Source organism: Canis lupus, chromosome 3, assembly GCF_003254725.2.
Source record: "Canis lupus dingo isolate Sandy chromosome 3, ASM325472v2, whole genome shotgun sequence".
NCBI lineage: Eukaryota > Metazoa > Chordata > Mammalia > Carnivora > Canidae > Canis > Canis lupus.
In genome coordinates, this window is record NC_064245.1 from 504,784 (window position 1) to 524,656 (window position 19,873).

The 19,873-nt window shown below is 55.9% G+C and overlaps 1 protein-coding gene across 1 annotated transcript in view; it reads left to right on the top strand.

Moving 5' to 3' along the window:
• Window positions 1-19,873, top strand: part of EPB41L4A (erythrocyte membrane protein band 4.1 like 4A) — a 180,716-nt gene that overhangs the window by 132,436 nt on the left and 28,407 nt on the right. The window contains exons 13-17 of the mRNA XM_025438026.3: window positions 8,377-8,467; window positions 11,486-11,569; window positions 12,354-12,464; window positions 17,935-17,982; window positions 19,475-19,552. Of these exons, the coding sequence (XP_025293811.1) occupies window positions 8,377-8,467; window positions 11,486-11,569; window positions 12,354-12,464; window positions 17,935-17,982; window positions 19,475-19,552 (412 nt within the window). The remainder of the gene's footprint in view (window positions 1-8,376; window positions 8,468-11,485; window positions 11,570-12,353; window positions 12,465-17,934; window positions 17,983-19,474; window positions 19,553-19,873) is intronic.

Consider the following 19,873-nt stretch of genomic DNA (forward strand, 5'->3'; position numbering starts at 1 on the left):
GGAAGCACGTGGTCGGGGGGAGGAAAGGAGAATGTGTGCCCGACCTGAGGAGATCGCAGCTCCTGGTCGTGCTTGGCCGTGACCTGTAACGTCAGTCGGCATCTTCATCTTTCCTCTGCTTAGCTGTAAAATAAAGGAACTGGTTACATAAACTCTAGAGATCCCTCTTCTTCCTTTTTTATGTTTAAACTTAATCGTTTATTTTTGGGGAGAGAGAGAGAAGCGGACTCCCCGCTGAGTGTGGAGCCTGACCCAGGGCTCGATCCTGCGACCCTGAGATCGTGACCTGAGCCAGAACCGGGAGTCAGACACTTGACCCGCTGACCCCCCGCAGGCACCCCCGAGAGCCCTCTTCTTGCGAAAATTCTTTTTCTTCTTGGGATTGTCCGTCCTAGAGTTAAAGGGACCAAACATGAAAAAAAAAGATCTTGGAAAGCTTCCTGTGAGAATCTTGACCTTGATCGTCATTTCAGGGGCCTCACGGACGAAATACCGGCCCAGGCCACGGAATAGGTGTTTCTCGTTGGAAATAGATGACGTTTTGATGTGAGACTTTTACATACAAAAGCTCTTTGAAACTCAAGTTCGAATGAAATTCTTACCGACAAACTGAACGAAATTCGCTGCAACGAGCGTGGCGTTAACACGGTTTTTCAGGCTCTTCTTGAAGTCAGAGTTGAGCAGATGACTCTGGATTGTCCCTGCTGCATAGGTCGCGGACTCGGGCTGGGCAAGGAGGGGCCTGCGGACAGGCGGGTGCACGGTGGTCCTGGCTGCCGGCCCCGGAGCGTGACCAAGGGTTGGTCCCCTCCCGAGGCTGCTTGTCACTCCGGAGTCGGCGCTGTGACCTGGCTCCCCCCGCGCCGTGCTTTGCCGTCACAGCTCCTGAGGCTCTGCCTCGATCTCACAAAGCTTAGGTAGATTTTTCTGCTTTTTCACCCCCATTTCTTTACGGACGGACAGAGGTTCTGGGGCGTCTGCCAACTGCTTGGGGTGTTCTCAGGTGGATCTACTGAGTGGACGGCGTCGGAAGGTCTCACACACTCATTTTATGATCGGATTCGCAACCCACAGTGCTTTCTGTGTCGGCGTCTTCTTGGGGCCCGGGGGGACCCAGGGTTGGTTTCTGTCCCCTGCTCTCCTTGCTTATCAGCCCAGCGTGAGACGCGGTGGGTGTCCCTGGAGCTCAGGGCCATTTGCTTGGCGTGGGAGAGGGGGTGAGGCAAGGGGAAAAGGCCCAGCTCTCAGGCAGCAGCTGCCCTGCTGGGCCCTCGGACACCGCGGGCCTTGCCGCTTGGCCGGCCCGGGGAACAGGGGCACCTGAGGAGCCTCCCAGTTTCCTTGCCCAGACACGCGGAACTGGAGCCCCCCGGGGAGAGCCGCCCACAGGCCCACTGTCCCGGCCCAGGCACCCGCGGGCCCAGCCCCGCACAGCGGTTTGCAGCCCAAGAGCAGAGTGGCCCTGGGGGGACGGGCCCGGAGTCCTGGTCTGAGAGCTCCCGCCGCGTCCCGAGGACCAGGCCAATGTGAGCAGCTGCCGTCCTCGCCCCGGAGCAGCGATAGCATCGCTTTCTCGGTGACCCCATGAGCAAGGTGGGGGTATTCCCGTTTGACTTGTGGGGACACGGATGCCCCGAAACCAATCGTATCCAGGGCGACACAGGCCAGGAAGTGGTGCCAGGCTGCGAGCCCGCGTGTTTGGTGCAGAGGGGAAGTGGGCAGACAAGAGGCGGGAGGCCTGGAGCTGCTCGAGGTACATCTGCAGCCCTTCCTGCTGTTTGGGTGCAGCCTCACCAGGGCTCTGGGGTCCGTACACGTCCCTGGAGGCCCGCAGAGCAGCAGCCGGTCACACCATTGTTTGTTAGGAAAGAAAGTGGGTAAGTTCCTTGGGACGGGCGCGTTAGGCCGCAAAGGCGGGGATGGCGGAGGCAGAGTGTGCCAGGAGGGGCGTCTGGCCATCCTCCAGCTGGGGACGAGCGACCACGGCACCCCTCCTCCGGGCACCCCGCTCTCTTCTGCCCAGAAGCTGGGGCGTATTTTCATTCCATAGAGGGTCCTGAATGCGCAGCACGTACGGTTACATGTCCCCTAAGAAGCCAGTGCGCTCATGCTTCCCCTGCACGTTCAGCATTCCACGCACAGCTGCCGGAATTAGAAAAGCAAGATGAGAGGCCTGTGGTATATGAGATAGCGTAGCTTCACTGAGTTACCATAAATGGTGTTTTTCCCCTTTCCGTTTATAAGAATTTTTTAGATAAAATCTTTTTTAAAAGGGGGAGGAAGGGACGCCCTTCCTGTGGCTCAGTGGTTGAGCATCTGCCATCAGCTCAGGGCGTGACCCCGGGGTCCTGGGATTGAGTGCCGCATCGGGCTCCCCACAGGGAGCCTGCTTCTCCCTCTGCCTGTGTCTCTGCCTCTCTCTCTGTGTCTCTTGAATATATAAATAAAATCTTAAAAAAAAAAGAATTTATTGAGCCCCTGTTTGGCGTAAGAAACATGTCCTCATTTGGTCCTCATTTCCATTTATTCCTAAAACCTAAGTGACCAGAGCACTAAAGGTGTAGGAGCATCTTCTGTGATTCACAGGAAGCCCCTCGTAGGCACCTGAGCGTAGGTGTGGAGGTGACTTTGGGGAAGCCCCAAGGGCGGGGGCTGGTTGCCAAGGGAACCACCCCTAGTTAAGGAGCTGGCGTTTTCACCCCCTGCCTCTGGGTTGAGTTCGAGGATGTCAGCAGTCACGCCAGAGTCCCAAGGCCCCACATAACCCTTGAGGACGGGGCTCTGAGGGCTAGAGAACTCATGGAGATGCAGCGAGTCGTGCTTGGTGCCCTGTGCTCATCCCTTGCCCTGCACATTTTTTCCATCTGGCCATTCTTGAGTTACATCCTTTTAGGATGAACTGGAGATTTAATAATAAGGAAGCTGTTTCTCTGAGTTCTGTGAGGCCTTCTAGCAAATTACCCTGAGGAGCAGGGGCCGCCTTGAGGACCGACCATTCACCTGTGCCATCTGACCTTCGCTCCAGGTAGAAGGTAAATGCCAGGCCACCCAGTAGTCCATCCTCTGAGAATCGAATTGCTTGTAGGTGTTGAACAAAACACGACGCGAGACCCTTTTCCATGGAGCACAGAAAAATGAATGAAACGTGGCCCCCAATCCAGGGGAAAGTCGTTGTATAAAAATAGTAAAGCAGTTATTTTGCTTTATTAAAAGCCCAGCACTGCGATAGACAGTTTCTTTTATTTATTATTATTATTATTTTATTTCCAGTAGGCTCCGGGCTCAGTGAGAAGCCTCAACTCACAACCCCAAGATCGGGAGTTGCGTGCTTCCCCCACTGAGCCAGCGAGGCGCCCCCACACTTGCTATGAATTATTTAATCTTCATATTCGCTCTATAAGTAGTTAGTGATGCCCGTGTTTTATTGATGAGAAGTCGGAAGCCCAGAGGGATTTAATAACTCGTCCAAGAGCACCCGGTGGGTAAGTGGGCAGAGGGGAGACTTCAGCGTGGGGCCTTCCAGCATGCCCCCAGACTAGAGAGGCCAACGATGTACTCGGCGTGGGCAGGGCCTGCCGGGCCATGGGGGTTGCCCAGAGGGAGCGAGGACCAGAGGAGGGTACTGGGTGCAGCTGCAAGCCCTGTGGTGCTGCTGGAGATGCAGGAGGCCGTCCGGGAGGGTGTGTGGAGGTGACAGCAGTGATGCAGTCGCTCCTCAGGGTCAGTCTCCTGAGGCGTCAGCGAGCGGAGCCCGAGCAGGCCTGCTGGCTCTTCTCTCTGCTTCCCGCTGCCCAGAAGACGTGGACCAGGATCGTCCCACTGTCGTGTGCTTAAATGATGAAAACCTCCTGAGTTAGAGGCTGGAGACAAAAGAGCTTCACCTATGAACCTTCCCTTCCCTTCCCTTCCCTGATTTATTTTAGAGAGAGCGAGAGCACGTGGGAGAGGGGAGGGGTGGAGGGAGAGGAGACGCCAAGTCCCCACGGGGTGGGCAGCCCGCCCGCACGCAGGGCTCCGGCCAGGACCCTGAGGTCACGACCTGAGTTGGAGCCAGGACGCAGATGCTCGTGACTAAGCCACCTCGCGCCCCAACGAGCCCTCCTTTTCTAAGTCGTTTCCTCATTTTGACCTTGAACGGAATTGAAGGAGGACCTGACTGTTTTGTCATCGGATAGAACATTTGAAATAATTGTAGATAATATATTGCTGCTGGACGTACGAGTCTTAGGATTTCTTTAAGGACATCGTGTTCACAACAGAATACATACGACTGTAGGTGAACAAGATTTCTCAGCCTTGAGATCTATCCAAATAAAAACAAGAATAGAATTCTTGCTCAACTGTTTGACTCAACACAGAATAATATTCCTCACTGCATATCACCAATGTTATCATTGAGAAAACAAAACTACTTCAGTCATCTCACGAAGAATCACTTTGCAAATGTCTACTTTTCACTTGTAATAATTATTTATCAGCATTACTACGCTCTTGATCTATTAATAATTGTCATGACTTAGAAGAAATTTTTAACCCCTAGAGCTTTAGGGTCATGGGAACTAAAACCTAAATTCATTTCTTTCTTTCTTTTTTTTTTTTTTTTAAACCACAGAGAGGTGAGAGAGAGTGATAAGTAAAACTTTGAGGTGTTAAACACGTATTACTCTGGGATGAATTTTTCCAAAGAGGGTGAAATCGAAATTCAAATACACGAAGAAAAGAAGAATGCCATGAAATTCTCAAATGTAAACTCATTTCTTCTATTTTTAAAGTGGGTGATTGTGTGTATCAAATTCCCATGATATATTATGGCTTCGGATACATTGAAGAGAGTCATGAAACAATTCCATTTTAAAGTGTCGTATTTACTATGTGCTGCAAATGACTTTCTTTGGCCTTATTTAAACCTTCTGTTTAAAAGTGAAGTATGCTTGACATATAGCGTCCTGTTGGTTTCGGGTGTACCTGTAGTGATCTGATATTTTTATACAGCATGAAACGTATAGAGTACATTTCATAACTGTGGTAAGTCTAGCTGCCATTTGTCACTATACAAAGTTGGAGCTATTTAAGTTTTGATTTAAAAAAAATGTTAGCTATCACCTTAGACGCATACACCGAGGCACCACAGTATTTCAGGTTCTTGTAGTGAGTACTGGGTAAAAAGCTGGAAGGACATTAAGTTAAGGCCTCTTAGATGTGAGCTTAATTATAGAAGCAGGGAAAAAAATAAGAATTTTCCCAATTGCACCTTAGCTAAATAAGCCTTTCTGAAGCAACTTTTATATACAATGATGTGTGTTTTGTATCCATCTTATGTACAATTATAATCGCAGCCAATAAAAACCCGTAAAGCAGGGGTCTAGCACAGTCCTCCGAAACAGAAGCAGCTTCAGGTCAGAGATGGAACTGTCCACCTGCCTGTTCCACGTGAGATAAGTCGTTTGGCAGAAGCCGACCAGAGAAGATGCGCTGTTTGTTGCTTTAGACCGCGTGGTGCTGTTGGAGGGGCGGGGGGATGGCAAGAAGGCCGCGGGAGGACGGAGCGTGTGCGCAGGCCTCCCCCTTGGATGCTGTCAGCTCTCTCGGTTGCAGCTGGCCGCTCACGGGGGTGTTGTCATCGGAAGGAAGACGGCGCCCCGCCGCTGCCGTGTCCAGCAGGGCTCCAGCGACACGGGCCCATCACAAGGCCTCATTCTACTCTGAGCACCCCGGGGACTGAAGAGCTGACTTGCCAGGCCCACAAGTGCCTTTCTTGCTTCTGGACCTGGCACTCTGACCCAGGAGGACGAATGTGGTGGCTGCCTCTCAGGGTACATCCCTTGGTGACTCTGCCAGAGGCCTTCGTTTCCGTCCAGCTCGTACTCTCCACTTGATTATTTTGGAAATGAGGAAATCCTAGGGATCCAGGAGAGGACAGGGTTGGGGAAGAAAAAATTGGAAGCAGACCAACCAGAGAAAGGATCTTTCATGTGTAGACGTGTTTTCCTAGCATCTTTCTCATCCACGCCCAATTCTTTCTAATCTGCCCTCCAGCTTTTTAGCAGAAAGCCCTGTTTGATCTTGCAGTTGACATGAAGCAGAATCCGTGTCTTAAAAGTCTGTATATTTATGGTAAAGAGGTAACTGCTTAAATTCCACCCTTGGGATTTTTGAATGCAGAACTCTTAAGAAAAGTGGGGATTTTGGGGCACCTGGGAGCCTGCGTGGGTTTAGCATCTGACACTTGATTTCAGCTGAGGTCACGATCTTAGAGCTGTGAAATCCAGCCCTGCATCAGGCTCCAGGCAGGCATGGAACCTGCTCAAGGTTCTCTCTCTGCCTCGGCCTCTGCCCTTCCTCCTCCTAAAAAGAACCCAAGAAACAAGAAAAAGTAAAACCACCAAACAGGGACCTGGTTGCCTGTTTTCAGTGAATGAGCTGAAGTCAGGCACTTGAGCTTCAGTGACTTAGCCATTGGATGCTGAAGAAGTCGTTTTTTCCAAATTTTGTCTTTCAAGATTCAGTTTTGTTTTACCTGATTTAATGAGTGGCTGTTCTGCCAAATTTTCCTATTTGACCGTAATTTGTAAAATTAGGAAAATATTATGTCAGGACCTGTTAAACTTTGTCATTTTTTCCATAGTGCCGTAAAGTCGGTGAGACCAAGGCAGAGTGACTATGTATCATCGGCGTGACAACTAGAGCTAAGCTGCATTTCCAATTACTAGCTTTTCCTTAACTCATGAATATCTTTTTTTTTCCTGATAAATTGCACTGGGTTCGGTAATATAACCAGATTAGTTTTCCTGAAATGTAATATGTAATTGTGTTGGGAATAGTTACAATCTGTCCTGATTATTTGCCTTCAGCATCAGATCTAGGTTTTTTTTTTTTAAGTTTAGGTAAGAAAATGGGAATAAACGGCATGAAACTTAACCTAAACGTCTAGAATAGATAAGAGGGCTCTTAAAATGAATCATTTATGTATGATAATCCTGCTTTACTTACTGGCTCTTTGTCCTTTCTCTCATATAACCGAGTAAGACACTGTCGCTTGCAAAATATACGTCTTATCTCACTTAATGTTGCATATTTATCTCCTTGCCCGGGATAATTAAATTAAAGGCATGTAAATTAAAAGCATGGGCAACATTTAAATAATACCAGAAATTTGGGCAGCCCCGGTGGCCCAGGGCTTTGGCACCGCCTTTGGCCCAGGGCGTGACCCTGGAGACCCAGGATCGAGTCTCGCCTCGGGCTCCCTGCATGGAGCCTGCTTCTCCCGCTGCCTGTGTCTCTGCCCCTCTTTCTCTCTCTCTCTATCTCTCTCTCTCTCGCTGTCTGTCATGAATAAATAAAAGCTTTAAAAAAATAATAATGCCAGAAATGTAGTCTGGGCTGACACGTGTCAAACTGAGAGCCACACGTTTCCGAGGCTCGGCTGCCATTTGAACGCAAAGTGTTTCTGTGCCTGAGAATCCGTGTGCGTTCGTCGCCGAGTCTCGCGCCACGGGGATGAGCTCAGGGACGGCTTCCAGAGCAGGCAGAGAGGGCTCTGCGCCGAGGCCCCTGCCGAGCTGAGGGCGGGCTCGCGGCGGGGGCCTCAGAGGGGCAGCAGCGCGCACCGCCCCGCCCGGGAGCCGAGCGCCCCCGGCCCACGCTCACGGCCGCGCGGTGTGGACGGCGCGGCTGGGCGGGGCCTCCGGGCCCGGGGTGTTGCTGGCGCGACGTCCTGGGAGCGCGCGCGGGTCCTCGGTCCGGTCCGCACAGCCGTCCTGGGGGCTGCGGGCGCTCCCCGGGGCGGCCAGGCCGCGTTCCCGCGCGTCCGCGCACAGGTGCGGGGTCTGGGGGGACCCGGTGCGGACGCGTCTGCGACTCCCGTCGTGTGGAGCTCCTGGTCCGGCGGGCGGGGCGGGGTCGCCGTGCCCGGGCGCCCCTCGTCTCACAGGGGGCCCCCGCGTGGGTTCCGTGAAGCGGACGCGTGATCCACGCTGCTCTGTTGCCCGGACGGAACGACACTGGCCCCGTGTCGAGGCCGCCGCGAGGGGAGCGGCTGCCATAGTGCCCGGGCCGCCGCGGCTCGCTCCTGAGCGCGGGGCCGGGGGTGCGGGGCGGGGGCTCCTCCGGCGGGGCGGGGGCCCCTGCGGGAGGGAGGGAGGGAGGCCGCCCCTCAGGGCCGCCGTCGGAGCCCGGTGCCAGGGGCGGCGCCGCAGCTGTGGGCCTAGCGCGGGGTCTCCAGGGCCCGTGGGGAGAGGGGAGGGGGGAGGAGGGGGAAGGGAGGGGGAGGGGAGGGGGGAGGAGGGGCCCACCCGCTGGCGGTCGCCTGCAAGCCACGGCTGCTCTGCGCGAGTTCACCGAGTTCACCGCTGTGCCCCCCTGCCCCCTCGCTGCTAGGACCGCAGGGCGCCTCCCCGGGGCCGGCAGACGCGGAGGACGGAGGAAGCGGAGGAGCCGCCAGGATTCTTGCACCTTCACCAGTGAAAAGGTCAGTGGGCGCGCAGGTGGCGCAGCAGGCGCCCTCCACGCCCTCCGCGTCCCCTCAGGCCGCCCCTCACATCCCCCCTCAGATCCCTCCTCAGGACCCCCCTCAGGTCCCTTCTCAGGTCCCCTCTCACGTCCTCTCTCAGGCCCCCTCTCAGGTCCCCTCAGGCCCCCTCAGGCCACCTCTCAGGCCCCCTCTCACGTTCCCTCTCTGGTCCCCCTCCAGACCCCACTCAGGCCCCCCTCAGTCTCCCTCTCAGTTCTCCTCTCACATCCCCTCTCAGGCCCCCTCTCAGGTCCCCTCAGGTCCCTTCAGGCCCCCTCAGGCCACCTCACAGGCCCCCTCTCACGCCCCCTCTCACGTCCCCTCTCTGGCCCCCCCCTCAGACCGCGCTCAGGCCCCCCTCAGGCCCCCTCTCAGGTCCCCTCAGGCCCCCTCTCACGTCCCCTCTCACGTCCCCTCTCATGTCCCCTCTCTGGCCCCCCTTTCAGGCCCCCTCAAGTTCCCTCAGGCCCCTCTCATGTCCCCTCTCACGTCCCCTCTCATGTCCCCTCTCAGGCTCCTTCAGGCCCCCTCTCAGGCCCCCTCACGTCCCCTCTCACGCCACCTCTCACATCCCCTCTCTGGCCCCCCTCAGGCCCCCTCAGGTCCCCTCAGGCCCCCTCTCACGTCCCCTCTCTGGCCCCCCCCTCAGGCCCCCTCTCACGTCCTGTCTCATGTCCCCTCTCTGGCCCTCCCCTCAGGCCCCCTCTCACGTCCCCTCTCTGGCCCCCCCCTCAGGCCACCTCTCAGGTCCCCTCTCAGGTCCCCTCTCACATCCCCTCTCACGTCCCCTCTCACGTCCCCTCTCTGGCCCCCCTCCCTCAGGCCCCCCTCATGTCCCCTCTCAGGTCCCCAAGCACCCTGAACGGCTGCCTCTGGGGGAGGAGGCCTCACAGGCCCACCTGCCGCCCGAGGGGCCCAGACCCAGGAGCTCCAGGCTGGCACTGAGGGTGCTGCCGGTGACCCCAAGGGCACCGGCAGCAACCCGGGGCCTCGGGGGATGCCGCCCGCTGGCACACCCGCTGACCCAGCCTCCCCGGCCTCCCCGGTGTCACCAGGTCGTGCCCATACACGCGTGGCCCTGGTCACGTCAGCCACGGCAGCGCCTGTGTTTACCCCATCAGGCTCGGGGCAGCGCTTGGGGCCCCACGGCGGCCTCTTACTCACCGGGAGGTGAGCAGGTGACACCCCGCAGTGACCATGTTCCAGGCCAGGACTTCGGCGCTGCTGCTGTCACCTGCTCCCCATGCCGCGGTCGGCGGCAGGCATCCTCCTGGATTGGGCTGCGTGGACAGACACAGCCTGGCACCTCCTGCAGATGGTTCGGGGTGCACGGTTCCGAGGGATCCGCCTGCGCTGCCCCCTGTCCAGCTCCGGGTGGCCCCTTCCGGGTTCACTCACGGGCGGCCTTCGCCTCTGCGCTCCCTTTGGTGGCCCCCTGGCCACCCCAGTCCCAGCACAGCGGCCCGTGTGTGGTAGGGGGTGCTCAGTCCCCCCGCTGCCGTCTGGCTGATGGGGGGGTGCCCGAGGGGCCTGGGGCTCCCCACTCAGGCTCAGGGCGCAGGCGGCACCTCCGACCTCACCTGTCCCTGGTTCCCCTCTCATCTGCTGCCCAGTGTCTCCACCCCCGTCTTCCTTTCCCTTTTCCTTTCTGAAGGAAAACACACGCTTAAATTAAACACACGCTTTCTACTGCCCTGTTGCGTGTCCCCCATACTTATTACCTCTTCTAATTTCACAAGAAAGATATTACTTGGGGCGTTTGATCTCCGAAAGGTCAAGTTTAGTCAAGTAACGCGAGTCAAAAACTAAGACGTGACCCTGCCCTATGCCAGTGCGAGGAGTCGGGGCCCTTGTCAGGTCCGTGGTTCTGTGGGCGCGTAGGAATCCCTGTACGGGTGCAGGACGCCGGGATACGGCCTGTGTGCCCCTGTGGGAAGTGGCCTCACTGCTTGCCCTCTGCCCCTTGGTCGGCTGCTGTGAAGAGCCCTGCTACGACCACGTGCGAGGACAGTCTCTAGAGGATGCTTCAGAAGCCAGGGTTAGACGTGGTTGGAAAGTCCCGTCGCTCCGCCTTGTCCTCAGGCTGCAACTCGGTGGACGTGAGGGGTGATGCGCCTCCCGCCCCCACGGCTGTCCCTTCCTCTGCATCTCTGTGTGTCCAAAGCAGTTCGTTGGGGTCCAGTAGCAGCCCAGTCACATTGACCTTCTAGTGCAGAAAGATGATACTGGGTCAGGAAGCAGCACTTGGAAGTCGTTCTGGTTTGGAAGATGAGCCAAGACTGGCAGGCGCTGGGGGCCTGGAAAGGTGGCCTTGGGTCGCCTGTGCAGAGCTGACCCGCCTGCAGGGACTTAGGCCCAAGTCCAGAGGGAGCCAGCCTCAGGAGCTGCCCTTCCGTGTCTGCGTTCTTCTCTTCCTGCCTCAACACTTGCTGTTCTTTCCTGTCCCACACAGCGGAACTCTCTCCAATGTTTGTTTTCTTTCTTTTTTTTAGAAGATATTTATTTATTTATTTATTTATTTATTTATTTATTTATTTATTTATGAGAGACACACAGAGAGAGGCGGAGACACAGGCAGAGGGAGGAGCAGGCTCCATGCAGGAAGCCTGACGTGGGACTCGATCCCAGAACCCTGGGGTCATGCCCTGAGCCAAGGGCAGACACCCAACCACGGAGCCCACCGGGCTCCCCTCTGTTCAAAGTTTCTTAACAACAGATGACCTGGCTTTTGTTGACTGAAAGCAATAAAACTAGAAAAAAGAAGGTGGAGGGGAGCCCAAAAGTACTTGCTGGAGACGTGGAATGTCTTCAGGCAGCCCCTTCGTGCTCTCTGTGGAATGAGCCACGGGTATAAATAAAAACGTGTTCTTAAGACATGTGTTCAACGGTTTCGTGGAAGAAGTAAACATGTGAGTTAACTTTTATTCTCTAGGTGATTTATTTACCATGTTTTTTGTTTCCTCTTTTGAATTAAAGCTTTAAGAAAGCAAAGAATGAAAACAGCCCTGATGCCCAAAGAAGCAAATCTCAGGTGCCGTGGGACGAAAATGGGCCCCAGAGGTAAGGAGCAGGGAGTGTCTCTGTAAAGGAGAGGAGAGAAGCAGGATGTGTGAGTGCCATGCGTAGGGAGTGGCATCCACATGCCGTTGCAGGAAGCGGTGCCACCGTGGGCCAGATGGTCAGCTCCCCACTTCCTGGGCCCAGGCCCTCGGAGTCAGAGTGCTTGGGATGTACCCTGCGTGAGGCTGGGGAGGGACGCTGCCAGGCCAGGTCTCGGGCTGAGACTGTCTAGGCCTGGGCAGGACCCGTTGATGGCGACCCCGCTGCTCTAGGGCTCTGAAAAGCTTCTCCTGGATAGTGGCTCCAGAAGAACATCCTCATATGTAGTTTCTCCACGTCCACACCCGCAGACCAGTGCAGACTCGCCTTACCCGTGGTGGCGCGGGGTATGGCGACTACAGACACGACATCTCAGGGCTTCAGATCCTGAGTCCTCCCCTTCACAGCCGCCTTACTTGGGCCCCCAGCTAAGCGTCCCCGATTTCTGCGTGCTTTCTGGTCACGCGGCTGGGTGATGGCACCTCGGGGCCTGCCCGTAGTGTGGAGGTGTGCCCGGAGGAGGCAGCTTTGTCACCAACGCAGATCGTCGTCATGGCCATCATTGGTGTGCTCCGGCCATCGGAGGTCAGTGACAGGCCCGTCCCCAAAGATAATGACTCAGGATCTGATTCGCCAGACCTCACCCCCTCTTCTTCAGTAGCTCCCCATCTCTGGCAGCAGGAACACCTAGGGGCCTGTCCCGCCAGGCCCTGCGATGTCACTGACCATCCCTCTTCTGCTGCAGTGGCCTCTACAACTCCCCTGGGGACCGCGTGAAATCCCCGAAGTTCCCGTCCGCACGCCGCCGGAACCCGTCCTGCGGGAGCGATGACTCCGTGCAGCCGACGAGGAGGAGGTGAGCTGAACATTGCCCCTTGGTTTTGCATTTTCAGCAAGAGCACCGAGTCCCGGGCACATTTTTGTGTTGAGTTATCCTCAGAATATCGTGCCTGTCCTCCCAAGATCACAGATGATTTTTTTTCTTGGGGGGGGGGGTAGCAGATAAAATGAGCTAGAGATCCCAAAGGATTTCTCTTTAGACAGCCTGGGTTTCAGAGAACTTCATAAAATACTGGTCGGAAACTTGCTTTTTGTACAACAACGAAGACCGATGAGCTAAAGGTCCTGCATTACGTCTGTATCTTTAACGACGTCTGTTGTGTTGTCTGTGCAATGTGACATACGTGATACACATCTGGGTGTATTTTTACATATAGAAGATGGTGACTGTCGTGACCCGAGAGGACGAGCTTACAGGTGAACCTTAGCTGAGGCTTTAGCGCCCTGTTCTCCAAAAGGATGTCGTACGAACTTGAGTAAAACCCCTTTGAAAACACAGGGAAATGGGTCCTGTTACGTTGACCCAGCAGGTCAAGTGGTTTTCCTGGTTATATCTGCACAGACTTAAGATAACAAAAGAAAACAGTCTACGTCTAGGAGTTCTGGGTTCTCAGAAGAGTGGGTCGGGCAGCATGGCAGGTGCCAGAGAAGACCCGGAAATCCTGCAGGTGAATTCCGTCCACTCCTCCGTCCCGAGGGCTGTGCTGCCTGGGGACCTTCACGGGCAGCATGACATTTATGGTGTCCTCAGGTGCCATTAGCCCCCGCCCTCCTGTCCCCTCCGCCCCTGTGGACACGTGCTCCCTGGTCTCTCCCTGTTTCATGTTGTTTGGCTTCTGCCAATTTCTGGAGTCTCGACCCTGGCTTTCTCAGACCAGCCCCCATGTCCCCAAGGTCCTCTGATGATGGTGCAGGACAGAGGTCAGTGACCCCATCCCCTCATAGGTCTGAAGGGGCAGCTCCGTCTTGACCCCCTCAGACATGATAATAGTTGACACTCCCCGTGTTCCAAGTGCTGAGGCACCAGAGGCAGGGAGGTGCCCCAGGGTCTGGGTGCCATCTGCCCCTGGGCTGGGGGATCAAGGCTGTCCCTGCCTCTGGGCTGGCCCTGCCAGCGTTGCTGCAGGTACCACCCTGTTGCAAGGACTCCCGCTGCTGCCGCTGGGGGCCCCTGCGCTCAGCCGTGCACAGTGGGTGCCGCAAGGGTGTCAGCAGCCAGATTGAGACCTGGAGGCAGGAGGAAAGGGGGCAGCTGAGCGCCTCTAGAGGTGCAGCCCCGCTGGCAAAGGGGCCTGAGAGCAGGTTGTCAGGCTTCAGGCTTGAAGGAATAGGGGAGATGACTGATGGGTTGGGATGGGGCCGAGTACCAGTGGAGAACAGGGACTGGGCGGCAGGGCAGATACGCAGGTGACGGCCCCTCACGGTTGGATCCAGACCTGTACGTCTGTAGAAGGCAGGGATAGTGAGTCATTAGATAAAGGAGGCGAAGAGGTTTCCACTCAAGGAGTGGTCCAACCTGGACGGCCCCCGACAGCCAGAAAGGCCCCTAGGAATTCCTTACAGTGACCCTGTGCGTGTGCGGAGGGGGTGTGGGCAGCGGCAGTCGCTGGGTCCAAGGGTCTGGCACTGCCTCATTACTGCTGAGTAGGTTTATCTTTCGTCCACTAGTCTTTCGTCCCTCGTCACTAGTGTATCCTGATAGCTACCCCCAAATACAGTAACTGCCCATGTTGAGCAGATCGTCATCTTGATGTTAATATACTTGGAAATGAATTTATCAAGTTTTGCTAAAATACACTAAAATTCACATTATTTTTTCCCGACCTAAATGCTCAAAACGGTTTGGAGCCTGTATATTCTGAAATCTAGAGGTAACGCTTCTATGTTGAGATGCTGCTGTCTCTTGCTTCCTGTGAAACACAGCGAGAGATTGTGCAGAGTGCCTACGGGACCTTGACTGCACAGTCCAGGGGAAGAGAACCTTTGTGTCCCCGTAGCCATGGAGCTGTCCATCTGCATATGTGCGTCCCTTGATGTCACAAGTTCCTGAGCGTGCGTGTTTGGGAGGCATAGCCTTCGCCCCATGCAGCAAGGAAGCGTTAACGCTCGTGCTCTGCTCATCTCCGCTGAGAGCGCCCCGAGCGCCCTGCCTGGGCAGTCTTGCTTTATCTTCTTGTATGAATCCTACAAAAGCACACATGCTTATATAACTTTTATATATTTCTAGGGAGTTACGTGGTGCTTAGGGGCGTAAGAAAAAGCTTTTGCTGAAAGCTAACAGGTATACAGAAAAGCACGTGTATCCCAAGAATAGCTGCTTGATGACTTTGCCACCCAAGCACCTGTACAGGCAGCACAATTGTGGGAAGCTTTGTTGAGGAAAAGGCGCTCGGGGGCTGGATGCTTGCGCTGGCATATGAGGCGGACCGGTGAAGACAGGTGCAGGAGCCAGCGCATGCAGAGACCTGGGGATGGGAGGGAGCTGGAACGTTCACGAGAAACGCTTCTCAGGACACCTGAGCCTTGTTGAGGATTTGGGTTGTCAGACTCAGTAGGTTTTAGAAGAGGGACTGGTTGCAAGATCGCATTTGTGTTGTGTGAAGAGGAGCCTTACCGTCCTGTGGAGAAAAGGTGGAAGAAGGCCGCAGTGGAAACAGGGACCAGCCAGCGGCTGCCATGTGAGTCCTGGCAAAGGCTCATGGGAGCTTGGGCCATGGAGATGATTTCAAGGTGGGGATTTAAGGAAGTGGGTGGTGGTAAGACCCGTTGGGAGGTAACAGCAATAGGACTGGGAGGTTTGAGAAGACGGGAGGAGGAGGGACTGGAGGGACTGACGTCAGGAATGAAATCCATCCAGACTTGAAGTGTGATGTGCTGAAACGGGAACCCCTGGGGCATCACAGGCCGGGAAGGGACAGCGGTGAGTATGGTTCTGGGCATGTTGCATCTGTGGCATTGTGGAGAAGCCCACGTGCGGGATTCACAGGGACTGTTGGCTGTAAGTCTGGCTCTTGGCTAAAATGCAAATATCTCAAGGCTGTAAGTGAACCAATGAGACCACGATGAGGCAGGAGAGAGAGTATAGATGGGGTGCAAAGACCAGGCCATGATGGAGCTGGGGAAACGCCAGCATTTCTTGGGCCTCCGCTGAAGACAGTTACCTTCGGAGGAAGTTACTTCCAGAGGAAAGAGACGGAGAAGTTGTGGCCATAGGAAGACTCAGGAGAGCTCCCTTCCCTCCTCACCCCTGAGCGGGAAGCCAGGTCTGGGTCTCCGAGAATCGCAGCGTAAAAAACACGGATCCAAGAGAAGAGACACGCACATACCAACTTTGCAAGGATCCTCCATGGAAGCGGTTGACACCGTGCATGGCCCTCTGTTCCAACCTCTGCAGTGAAACCGTCGGGTAATATTCTTGCACCATCCAGAGACTCCAGGCTTTTTAATGCCTACGTCTTTTTTTTTAAGATTTTATTTATTTATTCATGATTGAGAGAGAGAGAGAGAGAGACACACAGGCAGATGGAGAAACAGGCTCCATGCCAGGAGCCCAATGCAGGACCTGATCCCGGGACTCCAGGATCGTGCCCTGGGCCAAAGGCAGGCACCAAACCACTGAGCCACCCAGGGATCCTAGTGCCTACATCTTAAATATGAAGAGAGAGCCGTAGCCACTGGGCATTTGAACATAGCTTCTATGTTTGGGAAGACAGAGGTTGAAACACACAGCAGCAGTCATGTTGTACCCACAGGAATAGAAACGATGCAAGAAAGAAAAAATGTCTTAAAAGTACAATGATCTTGAGAAAGAAAATCTGAAAAAGAGGCGAACAAGCAGGAATTCTTAGACTTCAAATCCCAGTGGTGGAATTTAAGATAAATCAGTAGAAGGTTTGGAAGGTAAATTTAAGGAGATCACCCCTAAAGTAGAACAAAAATAAAACAGGTACATGGACGTGAGGATAAACAGTGATCAAACCTGGATATCAAACGTCCGAGTAATCAAATTGCTAAGAAAATGCAGATGAGGAAACTGTTAAAGGCATAACATAAGAAAATATCCCAGAGCAAATGATCAAATGTCATAGAAGCACTCGGCGTAGCGAGATCCGTTATTACGTCTCAAAACATCATAGGTTAAGAGAATTTTTACTACTCCGAGGAGTGAGGGAGGAGCATGAGGACAGAAGTTCATGGTGCACCGGGGTCGACGAGTCAGGAGGATGGCAGGGCTCCCTGGCAGCAGTGCCAGTGCAGATGGTGAGCACTGCCTTCAAAACGCTGAGGGGAGACCCTCTTCAATTCAGGATTCTAAGCCCAGAAAAACGGTAATTACAGGTGCCAAAATTATTTTGGGGAGTCCCAGCTCCCAAAGAAGAAAAGATAAATAAAATACCTGCTGGGCAGACCTTCTGTGTTAGTAAGTGGAAGATGCGTCCCTCCAAACCGGGACCCACGGTCATGAGGCCTGCAGGTACAGGCTCCGTTTGCAGAGAAGCAGCAGGAACCTCCTGGAGCTTAGAGAAGGGAGTGATGGCAGTGCCGGCACACGCAGCGGGGCTCGGGCTTGGGGCAGACGGTCCGGATGTGGGCGGGAGTGCTTGGGCGCGGGGAGAGGTCGGGGAGCTCATCGCATACCCAGCCAGGAGGCTTTTCGCAGTTCTGAGAGTTTGGATGAAGACTTGGGGTAAGAACAAGGAAAGGAAGTGACTTACGGGTATGTGGAAAAGTCGACAGTTATCATCTCTCAGAAAATCGTAAAACTGCAGAGGATGGAATTCCATTGTTTTTTTGTTTGTTTTTTAAATTCAGTTTGCTGGCAGATAGTGTGACACCCGGTGCTTGTGCCATCACGTGCCCTCTTTGCCCCCCCCCCCAAGGACTGTGGGTGTCCGTGCACTCGGCTCATTCTCAGGGACGGAGACTCCCTGGAAGCTCGGGCTCTGCACAGGGAGTCACTGTCGCCATCCGGCCCCCTGGTCCGAGCAGCAGCTAGGCTCCCCGGGCGGTCGGCCCCACCAGGAGGCCCCATCGCAGCCGCTCGGGTGTGGACAGAGCCACAGACCCACGTTGGAAAGCTATGGGCTGCTGGGCTGTTGTGCGGAAGTGACTGGAGTCACAGTTGAGGGATCCGGAGGCCAGAGGGTCAGAGACGGCATCTGCAAGGGCAGCAGTGACAGGTCACGGCAGGCCTGACCCAGCGGGGCTGCAGCCCAGGGACGGCGCACAGCCCACGGCTGGCTGCATGGCCCCCCCAGACACATGCGCCATCGTCGATGGGCCACCTGCGGCCCCCCTGGCTCCTGGCTCCCGGAGGCCAGTTGGTGTCATGCCCCCCCCCGCCCCGACCGGGTGTGCTGTGTGATGCACGTGGGGCCACAGATGACGCACGTTAACTGAAGGGAGACTCCCCTCGCTGTGCTGTCCTCAGCCCCCTGGTGGTTTCCCGTTTCCTTTAACATCTCCATTTACTCTGTTTTCTGCAGGAAGGCCCAGAACAGTGGCGAAGACTCGGATCTAAAGCAGAGGAGGAGGTGAGAAAAATCGTAATGAGAAAAACGGGAGGAGGGTCAGGGAGCGGGAGGCAGGCTAGCGCTCCTCAGACTGGAAGCAGGAGTGGGGACTTTGGTGCTTTACTGACACTTTCAGGTCAATATAAAAGAAATCCGCGTTTTCTGATCGTGCAGGTGGTCGTCAGCCTTCCTCCGTAGCGTCCTTAGCGATTTCTCCTTCTTTCTGCGTCCATGTAGCCCAGGGGGCCGCGGGGGGTTACCTGTCCCCGTCAGGCTGCTCGGGGGCATGCTGCACTGGAGCCACGACCACCCTGAGGAGTAAGGGCGCTGGCTGAGCAGGGTGCCCCCCGGGGCCGCCAGGTGGCAGCGGCGTGGCCCTTCCCATCCCAGTAGGGGTGAGGCACAGTGCGGGAGCCCTGGGGCTTCCCTCTCTCAGGGTCCCCTCCCCGGGCTTGTAGGGATGGAGGTAGGGGGAGGTGGGAGGAGGTGGGAGGAGGTGGGAGGAGGTGGGAGGAGGTGGGAGGAGGTGGGAGGAGGTGGGAGCTCCCCCCCCCACACACACACAGATGGTTCTGGAACAGCAGCATCCTTCCGCGTCTGTGCATCAGGAAAGCCAGTCGCAGGATGTGGTTCAGGGGAGGGAAGTGAGCTGCCCCCTGTTGGACAGCTGGTGTGGCCGCGTGTGCTACACCGGGTCGGGGCTCCGCAGTGTGACAGAGCCACCGGGAGTCTGCATCTGTGTTCCTTGGGGGAGCCTGGGACGTTGGCCCTCATCTGCTGTCACGGGTCACAGGCTCACTTGGGTGTGTGACCGCCTCAATGTGGTGGGGGGTGGCTCCAGCTCCTGAGGTCGGGGTTGGGGGCTCCCCAGGTCAGGGTCACAGGCTCCCCATGTCGGGGTCAGCGGCTCCTCAGGCCGGGGTCAGTGGCTCCCCAGGCCAGGGACAGCGGCTCTCCAGGTCGGGGTCAGGGGCTTCCCATGTCGGGGTCGCAGGCTCCCCAGGTCGGAGTCAGTGGGATCCCCAGGTTGGGGCCAGTGGCTCCCTAGGTTGGGGTCAGCAGCTCCCCAGGTCAGTGTCACGGGCTCCCCAGGTCAGGGTCATGGGGTCCCTAGGTCGGGGTCACAGCCTCCCCAGGTCGGGGTCACAGGGCTCCCCAGGTCAGGGTCAGCAGCTCCCCAGGTCGGGGCCAGCGGCTCCCCAGGTCGAGGTCACGGGCTCCCCAGGTAGGAGTCATGGGGTCCCCAGGTCGGGTCAGTGGCTCCCCCGTTTGGGGTCACAGGGTCCCTAGGTCAGGGTCACAGGGTCCCTAGGTCAGGGTCACAGGCTCCCAGGTCGGGGTCAGCAGCTCCCCAGGTCAGGGTCATGGGCTCCCCAGGTCGGGGTCACAGGCTCCCAGGTCGGGGTCACTGGTGTCACTGCAGGGCTCATCCTGATGAACTGTCGCGAGCCTCCCTGAAGTGTTTCCATTTGTCATAAACGTGGGCTTTTTCCTTTGTGTGTCCCGTGTGCAGGTCCCGTTCTCGCTGCAACACGAGCAGCGGCAGCGAGTCCGAGAGCTCCCACAGAGAGCACCGGAAGAAGCGACACAGGTAAGGCCCGGGCCGCGCGGGGTTCAGCCCCACTGTCTGCTCTGAGTCTGCGGGGCCTGGAGCCCGGGGTCGGGGAGCCATAGCTTGCACAACTCAGGTTCTGGCCCCGATAACGAGATGATTAAATAACTTGACGGTGAGGGTCCTTTCTTGTTAATTAAAAAGATCTGTATTTAGGGACAACGTGCAGGGAATCTGTGTGGGGATGGTAAGAATTTGACCATTTCTTGACGGATTTCTCCCTGAACCGTCTTTGTATGGGACGGTACCGTGTTGTGTCCAGCCAAAGTGGGAGACCCGTGGCATCGGGTTTCGTGTTGC